At 39.1% G+C, this 18,875-nt stretch overlaps 1 protein-coding gene across 1 annotated transcript; it reads left to right on the top strand.

The window, feature by feature from the left end:
• Nucleotides 1–16,654: 16,654 nt before the first annotated feature.
• LOC5569822 (cytochrome P450 9b2) lies at nucleotides 16,655–18,480 on the top strand. The gene is made up of 2 exons (XM_001652992.3): nucleotides 16,655–17,281; nucleotides 17,344–18,480. Exons 1-2 carry the CDS (start codon nucleotides 16,737–16,739, stop codon nucleotides 18,398–18,400), a joined length of 1,602 nt encoding a protein of 533 aa, XP_001653042.2. The 5' UTR covers nucleotides 16,655–16,736; the 3' UTR covers nucleotides 18,401–18,480.
• The last annotated feature ends 395 nt before the right edge of the window (nucleotides 18,481–18,875 follow it).

Raw genomic sequence — 18,875 nt, 5'->3', positions numbered from 1 at the left:
GTACTACAAAATGTACGGAACAAAAATTTTTTTTTCACGGTGATCGCAAGAGTGACGCATGCGCCAACTTTTTTATTTTAACGAATCGTAAGTTGGTATGTTCAGCAAAGTTGTAGCAGATGATCATAGAAACAACTTTGCCGAACAAACTTTTTCTCTGTTTTGCTTCATAGCCGAGATAATTAAGTATTTTTAATAAAAAATCGTTTTTTGCTCTTAAGTGTTTTATTTTTTAGTTTTATTGGCCTACTATGTTCTACAAAGTTTCTATGCTTATCATTTGCTACAACTTTGCTGAACATACCAAAGTTGTATTTCTTATGGTTTTCATGTTATTTGAGTTTTTCATCTTAAAATTAGCCATTTTGTATGCCTTGTATCTCAACTATGAGCACCTCAAAAAAATATATCTTTCCACCAAATGATTTTGCAGTCTTTCAAGTACCTGTGTGCAAAATTTGGAGAAGATGATATTTTTCTATCTCGTTTAAAATCGATTTTACTAATGGACGATATGAGATAAATCCATATTTATTGAATATTCATACATGTTCAACTCACAACAGTCATGGCTAACTAAGCATATCAAACCAAAAGTAACACGTGTATTTATATAGAAATATAAAGCACATCGTTTTTCAGTTGTTTTCGATTAACTTGGAAGCTTCTGCAAGAAATTCATCGTCTTTTCCTCTACCTGTATTTAATCTATTCCTAAGCAAGATCACCGGGTTGGAAGTCAACATAAGCCGTATAAATTACACATACAAAATTTACAGTTCGCTTGAATTCTGTGGCATGATTTTCCCAGAATCTTCTGATGGATTCCACGTTTCATGTTTTTCTTTGGTAATGCGGCATGCCGGACAACACCACTTTCGTGCAATAGTTGTAGACGTAACAGTAAGTGTAACAGCATTCTAAAGGATCGCCACAAAAAGCCCTCGAAGGAAGGTTAGAACTGAGACTGTACGAACCTCTTCCAGCTGGTAGGAACTCAAATGGTCGTAACACGGCATGCCGCTTTTTACGGGAAGTAGATATTGTGTATTTCTTTCACTACTGAACTGCGAAGTGCGGCGTCACAAGTCCGAAATTGTGAATAAAAGTGAGGGTTGCATTGAATGCTGTTGGTGTCTTCAGAGAACTTATTCTTCGATTTACGAAGAATAAGTCCCCCGAAGACACCTACCGGATTTGATTCAATTGCGCACTTTTGTTAGGGGCGATCCATTAATTACGTAAGACAATTTTCGGGGTTTTTCAAACCCCCCTCCCCCCATGGTAAGATTTTTTGTATGAAAATTAAAAATAAATTGTATGGCGCGTAAGAAATCTCAAACCCCCCCTCCCCCCATAAACCCTTACATAATTAATGGACAGCCCCTTAGCATTTCCGCACTTGTAATAACTTCTTTTCACGGATCTCAATCATTTTAAAAGTGGTCAACTTTAATCGGAAGATTAACGAGGAGGCATTTCAACAGTTTTTGTCAGAAACGTACTGTTAGTATCGCCAGTTCTACGATTGGTATGTACTCTCTTCAACGGTGCAAAAACTACTTTCGCATGGAGTGATGTTGTCCGGCATGTCGCCGAAGAAACATAAAAAATGCGGAATAAATCCATCAGAAGATTCTGGGAAAATCATGCCACAGAATTCAATCGGACTGTAAATTTTGTATAAGTATTTTATACCGCTTATGTTGACTTCCAACCCGGTGATCTTGCTTAGGAATTGATTAAATACAGGTAGAGGAAAAGACGATGAATTTCTTGCAGAAGCTTCCAAGTTAATCGAAAACAACTGAAAAACGATGTGCTTTATATTCCTATATAAATACACGTGTTACTTTTGGTTTGATATGCTTAGTTAGCCATGACTTTTGTGAGTTGAACATGTTGTAGCACGCCAAATTGTCGTTTGGGAACGACTGGCGGTCTACTCCGAAAGAACTAAACTTTTCTCTCCAAACATGGATTACTGGCCGTTTTCCGTTGGTTAAGCGAAAAGCTTATGCGCCACCTCTAATGAGGACCATTCGCCAATTTTAAATTGCCCGGCATGAGACCTAACCTAAGGTTTGGTTCAATTCGTTCCTTGGAAAGGATAGGAAAATGGTCCAGCAATCCCCAAATTCACCCACATCAGACTTACTGATTTGCATTCCAATCGAAGGAGCATAATAGCCAAAATCACCCTAAACGAAACGGTACTGAAGCTTTCCGAGGAAACTTTCGGTTATCATCACTGGAAGTCACCGCCAAATACACCAGATGTCGACACCGTCATGGAACCGGTTCGCCCTTCACTATAAGATTCACACTTTCAGTGAATTCAAATTCAAAAACTAAGCGCGCGACCTGAAATCTTTCGCCATGCTAACGACACCATGAATCAAAGAAGCGGATAGGGATCTAAAAAAGATTTTAATAAGGAATTCAAAAATACATCTATTCAAGTTCACAATTTTACATTTTACGTATCGAATTCAACTTTTTGCTACCTACTTATACCTATCCTACATGTGCGTGTCTTCTTTCTTAATCGCTCGTATCCATCGTTCTCACCAAACAATAGCGCTTGCAAATATAGCCCGTAGGCTAGAATTTCGGGAACCACACAATTGCTATGGGTTCATTGACGAGTTATCTCGTCGTCACATGTGCACACGGACGGGGAAAAAAATAGAGCTCTTTTGTACTTACAGGCCTGAATATATATTTGGATGCGATCGACTTTGCGGGATCAGCTACTGCATGCTAGACGATTGGTTGCTGGACGGATGGTGTTGTTGGTGGAGAGACGGAGGGGGTTGGTGGTACAGATTGTTGCTCGCTGCTATTGCTGTCTGGCGTTCACCTAGCAGGGCGGAACGGAGGCCGGAATGGATCCTTATGCCTCGACTACTTCACGTGGATTCGAACGGCTTCCACCTGGGCGCGATGGTGACGGCGCGGCCCCTTCTGACCGTTGGATGACCGTCGGCCAGGAAATTTGCCAACGGACGGACTCGATGGAGAGTTGTAGCTAACGGGTTGAACGAGCGGTTCCTAAATTGGACACAGAAAGCCGTCGTACGGCTGTTCGAAACGAGGATTAAAGACAACGCACATGGCACGCACATGATTTCTGAACTATCTCATTACCTTTCTGAGCTTGCTTTTCTGCACGAACGTAATTGGCAAAACGTATCGACTTTTTTATTTGACTTAACAGTTCACTGAAATGAAACACGGGCAATTAGCACTTCGGAAGATTTCTTGGGAACAACTTCACTACCTCGTACACCGTGGTTATTGGCAAAGCCACACTTCCGAAACGTTTTCGAGTCTCCAGGCTAATGAGCGAGTGACTGTAATGTCCTCAGATAAGAAACCTCGAAAGATGGATAAGCCGGAAATGCTTCAGCCGAACGAGTACGATAAAGTTGGCTATTCATACTCCCAAGATTGAATCGCATCTCGCTCATGCAGGCTACATCAGATCTTGCCTTCCCACTTTCCCATCAAATCCAAGGACACGAAGTGAAGATGACCTTCGGACTTAGATCCGAGCATCATAGCCGTTAACGACCATTTCTCTCCTTGACCTCGCGAATTCTGTTGCGTAACGATGCCTACAGATTGCATAACCTCCAGGTGAAGTTCTACTTCTTAAGCATTTCATTAACAGTGCTGTACAAAATGGTATGATTGGTTCGAATTCATTTTTCCTAATTCATTAAATTTAATTCAAGGTTATATATACAAGTTTAATACACAATAATAATAATAATATATACAAAGTAACGTACGCTTGGCGTACCTGTTACAATGTATGAATATTTAATAAATATGGATTTATTTCATATCGTCTATTAGTAAAATCGATTTTAAACGAGATAGAAAAATATCATCTTCTCCAAATTTTGCTCACAGGTACTTGAAAGACTGCAAAATCATTTGGTGGAAAGATATATTTTTTTGAGGTGCTCATAGTTGAGATACAAGGCATACAAAATAGCTAATTTTAAGATGAAAACTCAAATAACATGAAAACCATAAGAAATACAACTTTGGTATGTTCAGCAAAGTTGTAGCAAATGATAAGTATAAAAAACTTTGTAGATCATAGTAGGCCAATAAAACTAAAAAATAAAACACTTAAGAGCAAAAAACTATTTTTTATTAAAAATACTTAAATATCTCGGCTCTGAAGCAAAACAGAGAAAAAGTTTGTTCGGCAAAGTTGTTTCTATGATCATTTGCTACAACTTTGCTGAACATACCAACTTACGACTCGTTAAAATAAAAAAGTTGGCGTATGCGTCACTCTTGCGATCACCGTAAAAAAATTTTTGTTCCGTACATTTTGTAGTACTGAAAATTCTGAACATATTCTCAGAATAAACTATGGCTCTAAAATCAATAAATCTTGACGAAAACCTCATGTCCGCCTAAATTAGCTTCCTGGACCAGTGTGCATTGATATGTGTAGTCAGTCTAAGCTAAGCTAATATTAACTGGCTGGATGTTATTAATAAGGATCTCGAATTATCAGTCGCAACATTCACCAACATAGTTCTTTATGCTATATACCAATTTGTTCCTAAGCGTATCCATAGACCTCCTACAAATCCACCTTGGAGTAATTACCGTTTGAAGCAGTTGAAAATGTTGAAACGGTCTACCTTACGCAAGTATTCGAAGTTTAAAACCCTGAGTTGTAAGCTAGAGTATCATGCCGCCAATGTTCGCTACAAACGACTAAATGAGAAACTGTATCTTTCGCATCAACGGAAAATTCAACAGAAACTGCGTCATAATCCCAAGGCATTTTGGAACCACGTCAACGAACAGCGGAAGGAATGGTCTCCCAACGGCCATGTTCAAAGACAGCGTTGAGGAATCGTCTACAGCATCTGCAATCTCTTTCTTAGTCAGTTTTCGAGCGTCTTTACATCGGAGTATCTGGACGAACAACAGGTTTTCTTAGCAGCGAACAATGTTTCCGTTTATCCTCCAGTTAGTGATCACCCATTCGTTAATTCAGAATTTTTCTGCAAGAATCGCTCTGCTTTGAAGGCGTCAACTAGCTGTGGTCCGGATGGTATTCCTGCAATAGTTTTGAAGAATTGCTCAAGCATTCTATCCGTGCCCCTATCACAACTGTTCAACCTATCTCTACAAGCAGGATCATTCCCGGAATGTTGGAAAAAATCGTTCGTCTTTCCGGTGTTCAAAAAAGGCAACAAACGTGATGTCAAAAATTATCACGGTATATCTGCTCTTTGCGCTGTGTCTAAGTTGTTCGAAAAAGTGGTTCACAACTTTTTGCTGCACAATTGCCTTCATTTCATATCGGAACACCAACATGGTTTCATGCCGAAGCGTTCAACGAATACCAACTTAGTAGCGTATACATCATTCATTGCAAAAGAGCTTCAAAAAGGTCATCAAGTAGATTCCATCTATACGGATTTCTCAGCAGCTTTTGATAAAATCAATCATCAGATAATTGTTGCCAAGTTTAGTCGTCTCGGTTTCTCCGGATCTTTTATTGATTGGATGAAATCCTACTTGAGTGGTTGGAAAATGGCCATCAAAATTGGAGATTGCACTTCGCCATACTTTCTTGTTACCTCTGGAGTGCCACAAGGCAGTCACTTAGGGCCATTGATTTTTTTAGTGTACCTCAATGATGTGCATTCGCTACTTAAGTCGTTCAAGCTTTCATTTGCCGATGATTTTAAGCTGTATTGTATGGTCGACGATGTCAACAACGCTTGTTTCCTTCAATCCCAGCTTGACGCGTTTACAGTTTGGTGTAAAACGAACCGCATGGAGCTAAATGCAGACAAATGCTCAGTAATATCATTTTCCCGCAAACGCTCTACGTTTAATTTTGATTACAAGATTGGAAGTACTGTCCTGGAAGTACTGGAGAGAATCGGTGGTTAAAGATCTGGGTGTGTTATTGGACTCTAAGTTGTCCTTCAAAGAACACATTGCTTTCGTAGCCTCCAAAGCATCTAAAACACTCGGTTTCATATTTCGTGTTGCAAAGCAGTTTAAAAACATTCAATGTTTAAAGTCTTTGTTTTGTTCGCTAGTGAGGTCAATATTAGAATACTCGTCAGTAGTCTGGGCGCCCTATTATCAAAACAGTATTTCTCGCATAGAGGCAATTCAGCGCAGATTTGTACGCTTTGCCTTGCGCCATCTGCCATGGAACAACCCAACTAACTTACCCATTTACGAAGACCGTTGTAAACTGATTGGTTTGGAGTTGTTAAGCGTCCGCCGTGAAATTTCAAAATCTTTGTTTGTATCAGATCTTCTGCAATTGAAAATTGATTGTCCACATTTGCTGTCGCTTCTCAATTTCAACGTACCTCAACGTCCTCTTCGTTCTAGTACTTTCATATTTCTCCATGGTGCTCGTACTAATTACGGATATAACGAACCGTTTTCCGCTATGTGTCGTTCCTTCAATCGTTGCTCACATGAATACGATTTTCATATCCCCCGTACTACGCTCCGAACGAAATTCTCTCAGATTATTTCAGAGTCTCATCAAAATTCTCGTTGAACTCTTTTTAAGGCTAGCAAATTAAATCGTTTTTATGTTACTATTAAGAAAATAAGTGTATAGTATTAAGTTAAATTGTATCATTTGGATTGTATGTTTTTCTGTTGGTACTAAAAGATGAGGAGGTTTTGCGCCCATTTGAGATAGAGCTGAGGTGCTTAACTCAAACGGGCTTTTCCCTGCTCCAAATAAAGAATAAAGAATAAAGAAAATGATTAGATCATATATTTCATGATTCATAAAATTTTAGTATATTTTTTAGAATTTCTGAAAGAAATCTTGTCAGAAACACTAAAAATGCTTGCAGAATTGTTGATCGAATTCCTGCAAATTATTTGAAGGAATTTTAAAGGACGTTGGTTCATTTACAAAAGAATCTTGAGCGGAATCAGAATCAGGAACGTTTGCCTACTAATTCTCCAGTTTAGTGCCTTTGAAAACGTGAGTAGGGGCACAAGTCGACCATTTTTGGATTTCGAGATGTTTCACCTTAATCGGCCCCTAGACACCCACGATACTGACAATACTTTTATTGTCGATACTTTTTCACAATATTTTTACCAAGTTTGAGTCGAGTCAGCCATGTTGGATTGCTCCGCATAATGATCTATTAATTTTTATGATTCCGAATTGAACAATTCATCTGACGAGCACAACACAAAAAAACTGTTTTCTGCATTTTGATGTTCGGAATCATAGAACAATATCACTGACTGTTAAGTTTCGCAGTTGTTTATGTTTTCGTCAAATCTGACTAAGTGAACCAGTCCGAAAAAGCATAAGCATAAGCATAGATGACCGTACAATTCGTAGTTGCTACTCCGTGATTGACCAGAACAATCGAAGTTGCACAGGGAATTAATGAATGGGGCTTGGGATTAGCTTACCATTCTTCAATGTGCACAAATCGAGAGCTCAAATTTAAAAGTCAATAACGGCGCCGGCCACGTCCTTACGGTCATCGGGGAAGGGAAGGAATGTTAGTGTGACTACCGTTGTTACTAGAGACCGAGATCACCTCTGCATCTCCACGGTTGTCATGGAGAGGATATTGGGTTAGTGGGATAAGGTAAAGATCTGGGAGTCACCAATGTTTGGTGATGCGAGCCATGATATAATCACGCCTAACCGGATTCGCGAAATAATTCGATAATCGCATTAAACGCCGAACAAGTGTTCGTCACTCGCCCACGCAAGAGCAAGCGACGCGATCAATAGATCAAACACTACTAGCGATCCGCGGCGCTTTTTCATTTCTCTGAGCGAACGACGCGCGACAAGTTTGATCCTGTCCCCATCGCCCGCCCCCGCAGGAGCAAGTGTCAAGGTCGAAGGATCAAACACTACTCTATTCAGAAGATGTTTTTATTAATGACGAAAACTGAAAATTACATGTATATATTTTAAATTATATGAAACAGGAATAATGCCGACACTTGTAGTGACGAACTATACATAGTTTGTTTGAAAATTACATATGAGTATTACTGTGCATTTTGTCTCGATATAATACAAGTTTTAAAAAATACGTCAACATTCACAATGTCGAACAATTCAAAAGATAATTTTTAATAACGTATAAAAGAGACAAATATATGTATATTGAAATTGTATAAGAAAAAAACATAATGCCGACACTTATAGTGACGAACCATACAAAGTTTGTTTTAAAATTACTTAAAAGTTACGCTTTCAAGAAAATATGTGTTATCACAAGAATGAAACGAACTCACCAGTTGGTAATCCATCCTCGGCTGAACACAAAACTGATACTGACAGCAAAACTTCTTGGCGTCCCGAAAACAAACCGTCTTGCTTGTGCCTTCCAAATACCTACCCAGCAAGACGCTCCAAAACAGAAAAAAAAATCTTAGGAGCCGAAAACACGCGCGAAACCGTGAGCCAAATCTATCGGACGACGCAAAACCGAACTGTCCTGCTTGGGCTTCACGAAGCACTACCCAGCAAGACGCTTGAAAACAGGAAAAAAAAAATCTCCGGCGACGAAAACATGCGCGAAACCGTGAGCCAAATTTATCGGACGACGCAAAACTGAACTGTCCTGCTTGGGCTTTACGAAGCACTACCCAGCAAGACGCTTGAAAACAGGAAAAAAAAAAAAAAAAAATCTCCGGCGACGAAAACATGCGCGAAACCGTGAGCCAAATTTTTCGGACGACGCAAAACCGAACTGTCCTGCTTGGGCTTCACGAAGCACTACCCAGCAAGACGCTTGAAAACAGGAAAAAAAAAATCTCCGGCGACGAAAACATGCGCGAAACCGTGAGCCAAATCTATCGGACGACGCAAAACCGAACTGTCCTGCTTGGGCTTCACGAAGCACTACCCAGCAAGACGCTTGAAAACAGGAAAAAAAAAAAAAAATCTCCGGCGACGAAAACATGCGCGAAACCGTGAGCCAAATTTATCGGACGACGCAAAACCGAACTGTCCTGCTTGGGCTTCACGAAGCACTACCCAGCAAGACGCTTGAAAACAGGAAAAAAAAAAAAAATCTCCGGCGACGAAAACATGCGCGAAACCGTGAGCCAAATTTATCGGACGACGCAAAACTGAACTGTCCTGCTTGGGCTTTACGAAGCACTACCCAGCAAGACGCTTGAAAACAGGAAAAAAAAAAAAAAAATCTCCGGCGACGAAAACATGCGCGAAACCGTGAGCCAAATTTTTCGGACGACGCAAAACTGAACTGTCCTGCTTGGGCTTCACGAAGCACTACCCAGCAAGACGCTTGAAAACAGGAAAAAAAAATCTCCGGCGACGAAAACATGCGCGAAACCGTGAGCCAAATTTATCGGACGACGCAAAACTGAACTGTCCTGCTTGGGCTTCACGAAGCACTCACTAAGTGAACCAGTCCGAAAAAGAATATAAAATTTGATCAAATATAAAATCGTTAATGATGTTGATCTGATCGATGATTTTGGAGCTTTCTCAGTCTTGCGTTAAGGCTAAGTAGCCCGTCAATCGTTTTGTTTGCCATGTTGACATATAGGCTCACAAATTCAAAGTAATAAGACTCAGTACACATGACAGTACAGAAACGTATCAATATATGCGCTGACATGCAGAAAGTATGCTGATACTTTTTCAAATGCCACAGTGCAATATTAACTGATTTTTAATAATTCGAAATTAAGACATTTACAATGTACAAATTTCAATGACGGCCTACATCGCCTTAATGATTGGCATGAAAACAGTAACTTTCAATTCGATGTCTATGATTCCATACATTTGGAACACTTTCTGGGCTTCTTTGGATTTAAAGATTTTGCCAACATTTGTCCTACCCATGGTTTTGAATGTGTGCATCTAAGTTGTATAAATCCGTAACCAAAGGGCAAGATATGAGCCGAATCCATCAAGAAATAAAAAATGCACTTATAGTATACAAATTGCGTCCTTCAAGGCAAAAAAGGCGCTACGTTAAACATTTTCAAAAATCAGTACAATTTGAATTATTTTTTTTTTTGTGAAGCTTCAAACTGATTCCAAAGATTGGTTCGAATCCATTGTGACTTAGCGTCCACGTACGGACTTCAAATTTTTACCTGATTTTTTTCTTACCAAAACGAGCACTTTACAATAACGAACTTATAACATTTCGCATTCTCGAAAAATAAGGGACGGCCTAATGTACAAGGTGTCCACTTTATAAGAAGAACAAAAAAAAATCACTTCTAGTACCTATAGTATACTGCCCATAACTGCATATTTGTAACATTCGACAAAAGTAGGCATTGAGTAAATGGGGTACCAAGTTAGCATTTTATTGCAGCATGGGAGGGAACTGATATTTCAAAAAATCACTAAGAATTCAAAAGTGCTTATTTGAGGCTGAAATATTGTACAACTCATATCGCTTATTGGGTGAATAGTCAGAAAAAAAAATCTGATAGAAATTTCGTTGCCACTGCATTATGAGGCTCATGTATAATCTCAATGTGACTGTTATGCGGTTACAATTGCCAATGTGACAAAACAACTTGGTATTTTTTCGAAGTTTTTAGAACAATCTCACAGATTTTAGTAAGTGGATCGAATGTATTTGTCATTTGATGACTCTCCCCGGTATTAACTCGAAATTGTCAAAAATGTCGAATGTGACTGTTATGCAGTTATGGGCAGTATAGTAGATATACAAATTGTGTCTTTCAAGGCAAAACAGCCGCTACTTTAGACTTTCAGAAATCAATACAATTTGTTTTTTTTTGTGAATTTTAGGCTAATTCCAAAGATAATCATTGTGATATCTTAAGACATATTTTTTATTGATTAATCGGATAATTATTAAGCCCGACTAAATTGCACATAAAGGGTGAGCACAAAATTATTGCGACACCGAAAATGTCATGCCAATTTTCTTTTAATGTATAGAATCAAACCAAAATTTTAGGGTAGTTTTATACATATATTTACTTCAAAAATTAAAAGAAAAGTTAATTTCTGGAGCCTTGAGTGTAAAGTTGAAGGCATTTTCGCTTGTTGCCCTCCATCAAAGTTTTTACAGTGTCATCCGGTACCAGTTTCTCAGTTTTTTTTCCATTTTCTTAACATATCCTTCTCGTCTTTGACTGTCTACTTGCTCTTTCGAACTTCCCGCTTCATTATTGCCCAGTACTGCTCTACCGGGCGCAGCTCCGGACAGTTTGGCGGTCCTTTGGAACAAAATGGAAACTGCTGCAAGAACGGCAAAAGGCGCTTCTCGAGGCACTCAGATTTGTAGATATCGCCATTTACTGTGCCCTTTGTCACGAAAGGCTCACTCCTCAGTCCGCAAGAGCAGATGGCCTGCCAAATAAGATATTTGGAGGCGAACTTCGACATTTTCTTCTTCTTGAATTTGTCGTCCACATCGAACTCTTGCCGGTGAAAATCTCCAACCCCGGAATTTGCTTGAAATTGGCTTTTATATACAGTAATACCTCCATGAGTCGATGTTCCATGACTCGATATCGACTCATGGAACCATACTAAAAACAAAATTTCATGGTTACTATGATGGTCCCTAGAAGCAGCTTTCCAAAGGATTGCTGTTCCATGACTCGATATTTCCATGAGTCGATGGTCCCTTCATTATCGACTCATGGAGGTTTTACTGTACACCCGATTCAATTTTTGCACGGATTTATTTTACACGGCCATGCAAAACAAGTTGCCATACATTTTTTTCCACCAAAACCTTATTTTTGCATGAAACGTTGAGAAATGGTGTTACTTTTTTTTGCACGGTTTTTGAAATTTTGAACTGTAAACTTTTTTTGCACGGTACGTATTCCCCGTGCAAAAACAGAATCGAGTGTACGTTTCATCGTCCATCACACAGCAGCCATATTTTGTCAGCATCTTCTCGTAGAGCTTCCGTGCCCGAGTTTTAGCCGTCGATTGTTGCCGCTCATCGCGGTTTGGGAAGTTCTGAACCTTGTATGTATGTAGTCCAGCTCTCTTCGTTGCATTCTGGACGTGCGACATGCCGATCTTTTGATGTAAACTACGTCTTACGGCAATATACTGGGTCTCAATTTAAAATCTAAAATGTTTCGACCGTCTCGAAATTATGTAAAATTTTGAATACTAATAACTCAGCCATTTACATGTCGGTAGATTTTCAATATTATCCCTCCAAATCGGTCGTAAATTTATACAATATTTTACTCAAAAGGAAAACGATAGACTGTCGAAAATTGGGAAAATGTCGACCCTTTTCTTACGCAACCAAACACATTCAAACACGTGGGTTGGGAAGCGCACTCTAAAAGGAGACCAATTTCTGCTACATCGCTCATTCTTCTTTTGATGTTAACTAGAGATGGGCAAAACAAATCATTTTAGTGAACGGATCCGATCTGAATCACTCATTTTAGTGAACCGAATCTTTTGAACGGTTCACTGGCTCAGCGGCTCGCAATGAAAGAGCGAACTGAACCGAGCGAACGGAAAAAGAGCAGTTCACTTCCTGTTGCGCGACATGCGTCGTAACTTTCGTATCTTTCGCTCTCTCATTATTTGTAAATTCTTCTCCAGAAACCGACGATTACTCGGCTGATTTCCCCTACCCATTCAAGTGCGCAAATTTTCTCTCTATTTATCATCTGCCTTTGTATGGGCGAGGCATATTTGTCTGTCTTAGCTGAGAGCGCTGAGTAGCTGAAAACTGTAACTACTTACATGCGTGGCGTGGCGCGCAAAACAAAGCTTGTGACGAGCGTTATAATAAAGCTGACAGACAAACGATGGAGAACAGGTGAAATTAATCGGTTCATTTTCCGAGTCATTTTTTGGCTGATCCGTTCGGATCAAATGAACCGACTATCGCCAAAAAAGAGTCACGGATCACTCGTTCTTTTGAGTGATCCGGATCTTTTGAACGGTTCTGATTCTTTTTGCCCATCTCTAATGTTAACTACGTCTTACGGCAATATACTGGGTCACAATTTAAAATCTAAAATGTTGCGACCGTCACCATATTATGTTAGAGTTTAAACTAAAGGAAGGCTGCAACTATCACAATCGACTAAAATTCAAATGCAGAAAATCACTTGGCGTAGTTAACGTCATGCGGTCGTGTCTTATACACAACCCCCTTTGATTTTTTCAGCCAAATCATGGCTTGAGACGGTGGGATTTGCTTTAATCATTCGCGTATCTGTCAAAGGATATAAACTCTAGTGGAATTAAATGGTATAGTACTAAATTCGTTTTTTTTTTCATCTACTTAATGAATAATTAGTTACGTACAAGAACATTTGTTAGGATTCTCTCTGTTATACATTATGAAAAATATGATTATCAGTCTGTTGAACGTTGATTAATGCGTCTTTTTTTATCTTTATTGACTGAATTTTTACCTCTTAAGCTTATCTTCATTAACGAGATTTTTAGCCCTGGGCTTATTCATCTCGGGACCAACGACCTTATTTCTCTTTCGAAAGAAGTCGTCACTATAACCAGAGCCATGGCGTGGTCTCATGGCGCCCTTGGTGGTCTGCCATTTGAGCGCCCCTCAATCAAAGTTATTTATTTATTTTTTGCATTGTAAACATTTACGTAAAACATTGGAGAAAACTATCCAGATTTTTGTTCCATAAGTCATTCTGGATGAGGAAGAGTTATCCATCAAAAATAAAAGTGTCTAATATATTAACTAGAAATTACAATCTATTAAAAGAATGGTGAGGCTACAATTTACAAATAAGGCTGATACTATAACTATACTATAATGTTCAAGAAAAGGCCTCACATTATATGCAATAAATGAGCTAAACGAATACTTATTCTTCTTGTCCTTGGACCTGTTTCCACAGTACTTTAAGCTCAAAACACCGAAAGAAACACATCTCAATCAAGAACTACTTCAGAATTTGCACCACTGACTGGGTCTACTTCATTTTCTATCTGAAACCACGTATTACCACGTACTATACCATGTACATACTAAATTTTGTTGTCGTTTAGGTTGGTTGGTTTGACTTTATTAACGAGATTTTTAGCCCTGGGCTAGTTCATCTCGGGACCAACGGCTTTACTTCCCTTCCGAAGGAAGTCGTCACTTTAACTTTTTACGTCATAAGTGACTATGTCGGGGATGGGATTCGATCCCAGGTCCTCGGCGTGAGAGGCGAGTGTTCTAACCACTACACCAGGTCCGTCCCCTGTTGTCGTTTACTTATAGTTAGGCATTCCACTAAACAACCCGAACATTTATTATAAACTGAGAGCAATGAAACCGATATCTTTCGCAATGTCAAGAGAATTTATCCTCGAAAAGTGTTTATTGGCTTCGTATCGACAAACGAAGGACTCCTCAAGCGGCTCCAATCTGTTGAATTTTGTGCGATAAATACTTGCAATATTTCACTTATACAGTCAACTCTGCATTACTCGATATTGAAAGGACGTTCGAGTTAGGGAAGTATCGCGTTATAAAATACAAAACCAGTAAAAATGCGATCCAAGGGACCATCGAGGTAGCCATGAAAACCAATTTTTACTATGGTTCTCTAACTCGATATCGAGATACAGAATGTCAAGTAAGGGAGATTTATATTTTACTTCTACGCTTGTGTTTCCATAAATTAATTGTAACGTAGGAAGTAATTGCTTTTAAGTACCTCTTGATCTATTCTAATTTATTTTGTCTCTGAAATTATTCTTTTTCTGGATTATTCCCAAATTATTCTTCGATTTTCTTCGATCTCAGCTTGAAACAACGCAACTCTCGAATCACTTTCTCAAAATTCTGATTAATTTTTTGCCTCTTTTTGGTCCCGAATTATACATCTCTCGAATTCACACTGTTTTCTTGCTCTAGGTAGTTTTAAAACTTCCGTCAGCATAAAGAATTTGTGTACGCACAGCACAAAAGTAGCATCCTTTAAATCTTGGTTGAATAATGTCGAAATAAGCTTTATCTGAACACTGAGTGATTGGGCCTAACCATCGATACCAAACTTTCACAGCACCAACAGATATATTACCTTAATCGGTAGGAACAGTTGTAATCTAGCAGCAGTATAATGGTAAACTTCCTAATTTAACAAAGGATTGCTCCTTTATCGTTTGTATGATATATAAGGTAGGTATTGACTTGAACTCCACGAAGTTGGAACTTATCGAATGAAATAGTTATTTCAACTTTTTGAAGAATATAATCCATTTTACCATTCATTCCATGTAGACTTTTATACATTTACAATTTGAATACAACGTGGGTTCTGACCACAATATTCCTCGCACAAAACATCATTTCTTTACTGACTCACATAATGCAACAGTGATGGAATACTCAAAAGCAAAATACTTAGATAAAATGCACTGATTATGAGGCAGCCTGAATCAGTCTATCTTATATATATATCTTATCTTGATATCGAAACAGTCGTAATCACTTGCGAAATAACACATTCTCATAGATATTTCCTTTTCTTCATAGGGGAAGACGGGGTAAGACTATTTAATTCATATGTCAAAATCAAGAATCAATAAATCCTTTTTCGACGCAGAATGTCGTATTTTGAAGCCTTAGGCATGATCAAAATATATCACAGGTGTTGTATTTCTAGAAAATATTTATATTTTGAAGCTTCAAAAAAGTGATGTCTTATCACGATTATTTTTAGCGACGGGGTAAAACCGCCGACCCACGGGGTAAGAGCGACCACTACGATTTTTGTACACAATTTTGCGAAAATATATATCAGTTCTCTGTGATTCTAAAAAGTATAATGTTTTATGAATTCTACATTGATAAACGTGGATATTGAATCATTTTTAGGGTTAATTATTTCAAACATCTTGAATATATATTTATTAGTACCTTGAAACACCCATATTTTGGAAAAAAAACTATGCGGATTTGGCTTGTATTTTTCACAAAATTGATTTTATTTCACTTGAACAGTGATGTACAGTTAACTCTCCCTTACTCGATATTGAAGGGACCATCGAGTTAGGGAGGTATCGAGTTACAGAACACAAAATCAGTGCAATTGCTATCCAAGGGACCATCGAGTTAGCCATGAAAACCAACTTTTACTATGGCTCTCTAACTCGATATCGAGATACCGAATATCGAGTAAGGGAGAGTTAACTGTACAACGTAATTACAACTTTTAAATGGTTTACACAGTTATTTGGTACACATCAGGTTTGGCGGTCTTACCTCGTCAACAGTGGTCGGTTTTACCCCGCTTGGGAATTTTCACAACTATGGCCTTATTTCAAAGCTTAATATTTACAATTCATATTTTACTTCACCGAAGCATATTTCACATTTCTGTTAAAGCATGGACGGGTAAATCCCTTCCGAAATCCTTAATTGAGCATCTGTTAAATTTAGATCAAATTCACTATCGACAAGCAGAAACTTTGTTTTTGACATTTGTTATGAAAAATGTGATGTAAATATCACACTAAATGCTTCGGAATGTCAAAAATATTGTGTTCATGGAAAGTGTTTGGTGAACTTTTAAGAATATTGCCATTTTCACGCCAAACTGAAGGTGTCGCCCCGTCTTCCCCTATGTAAAGCTGGCTAGTTCATAAATTGATCAGAAACTGACCCGATGAATCAGTATCCATCGAGTATTCGCTCTCATCGCTTCGTTTCTCGCAGTAGGCGAAGCGAACGCGTATCGAAATGGTTTTGTTGGACTTGCTTGTTGTTCTGATTCCGATCGTTTCGTATCTGCTCTACCGATGGGCAGTGGCCACCTACGATTTTTTTGAAAAGCGAAAAATTCCCTATGTAAAACCCTACCCGTTTGTTGGGGGATTGTGGCCGGTGTTCTCCGGGAAGCTCCATCCAACCGATGCCGCCGTTTTGGGGTACAACCTGTTCCCGGAGAATCGCTTCTCGGGATTTTTCGCGTTCCGTCGGCCGGGATATCTTATCCACGATCCAGCGCTGGCGAAACAGATTATGATCAAGGATTTCGATCACTTCACTGATCATATGAATACGATTTCGGTGGATGTGGATCCCATTTTTGGGCGGGCACTGTTCTTTATGGATGGACAACGATGGCGTCATGGACGGTCTGGGCTAAGTCCGGCATTTACGGGAAGCAAGATGAGGAATATGTTCACTTTGCTATCCAAGTATGTCGAAGGGGCCATGCAGCGGTTGGCTCAAGATGCCGGACAAGGGAAGATGGAGCTGGAGATACGTGATCTGTTTCAAAAGTAAGAACACATGCGTCGTCAATGCTTAACAAGATTTAATACAATTTGCGCATCTGTTTCAGGCTTGGCAATGACATCATCACGTCGATTTCGTTTGGCGTAGAAATCGATTCGGTGCACAATCCAAACAACGAGTTTTTCAAAAGGGGAAAGCAGTTGGCAGCCACTGGTGGTTTTCAGGGACTTAAATTTTTCTTTTCGTTGGTCGTACCCGACAGCGTTTTCAAACTATTCGGGATTCGATTCCTACCCAAAGAAGCGGCTGATTTTTATGTTGATGTCGTATCGAAAACTATCAAGCATCGCGAAGAGTACAAAATTGTTCGACCAGATTTTATTCATTTGTTCGTACAAGCTCGTAAAAACGAACTAAAAGAGGAAACAGCTGATGACGAGTTGAAAAGTGCCGGATTTACCACTGTTGAGGAGCACATAGAAGCTTCTACGGAGAACAGCCAATATACGGATTTGGACATCACAGCGGTCGCTGCCTCATTCTTCTTTGGAGGTATTGAAACGACTACAACGATGCTATGCTTCGCTCTATACGAACTTGCAGAAAATAAAGAAGTTCAACAAAAGCTTCAAGCAGAAATTGATTCAGTGAGGAAAGAGCTCGGAGAAGATAGTTTGACATACGAGATGCTCCAGAAAATGAAATACCTAGATATGGTCGTAACGGAAACCTTACGGCGATGGCCACCCCTGGGGATAACCAATCGAGTATGCGTCAAACCGTACACCTTCGAGGACCATGAAGGAACTAAAGTAACCATCGAAAAGGGTCAACTCATCCAGATTCCCGTTCAGTCGTTCCATCGCGATCCCAACTTCTTCCCCGATCCGTACCGTTTCGATCCGGAGCGGTTCTCCGAAGAGAACAAACACAAAATCAATCAGGATGCCTTCTTGCCGTTTGGAAGTGGACCTCGGAACTGTATCGGCTCGAGGCTGGCGCTGATGCAAGCCAAATGTTTGCTGTACTATTTGTTCAGTGCTTTTTCGCTGGAGTATTCCGACAAGATGGACGTGCCGATCAAGCTGAACAAGATGTCGCTGACGTATACGGCGAAGAATGGATTTTGGTTCAATTTAGTGCCGAAAAGAGTGGCTGTGTAAAGTGATAGTTTGTCATTTATTGTATTGTATAACTTTTATTGATTAATACATATCTTATCGAGAATATTATTCATATCAAACAGTATGTGTTTCCAAGCGGTTTGTGTAGTTTTTGGGTATTAGAGAAGTAATATACCGTCAAACGGGGTGACTTGCAACGGCGGGGTGACTTGCAACACATTGCAACTTACAACTAAATTTCACTATAAAACACAAATTTCAAAACAAAATTTGTTTTATATCGGTGCTTCAATACGTGTGATTCACAATTCAAGTATGAGCCACGATTAAAGCTGTTATTATAAATATGTTTATACATTAGACATAATTCTTTTGAATGTCTTGAAAACTGATATTTGATGGAAGTTCAAAATCGTGACCTGAAAACATGAGATAGATGTAATTTACAAAAGTAATACTCTGCATGGTGTTTCTATAACTAATAATCGATCATATTACGTGTTTTATTTTACAA

The sequence above is a fragment of the Aedes aegypti genome, chromosome 2 (assembly GCF_002204515.2).
Source record: "Aedes aegypti strain LVP_AGWG chromosome 2, AaegL5.0 Primary Assembly, whole genome shotgun sequence".
Classification (NCBI taxonomy): Eukaryota; Metazoa; Arthropoda; class Insecta; order Diptera; family Culicidae; genus Aedes; species Aedes aegypti.
Note: the sequence above shows the minus strand (reverse complement) of the source record. Positions and strands in the feature narration are given on the sequence as shown.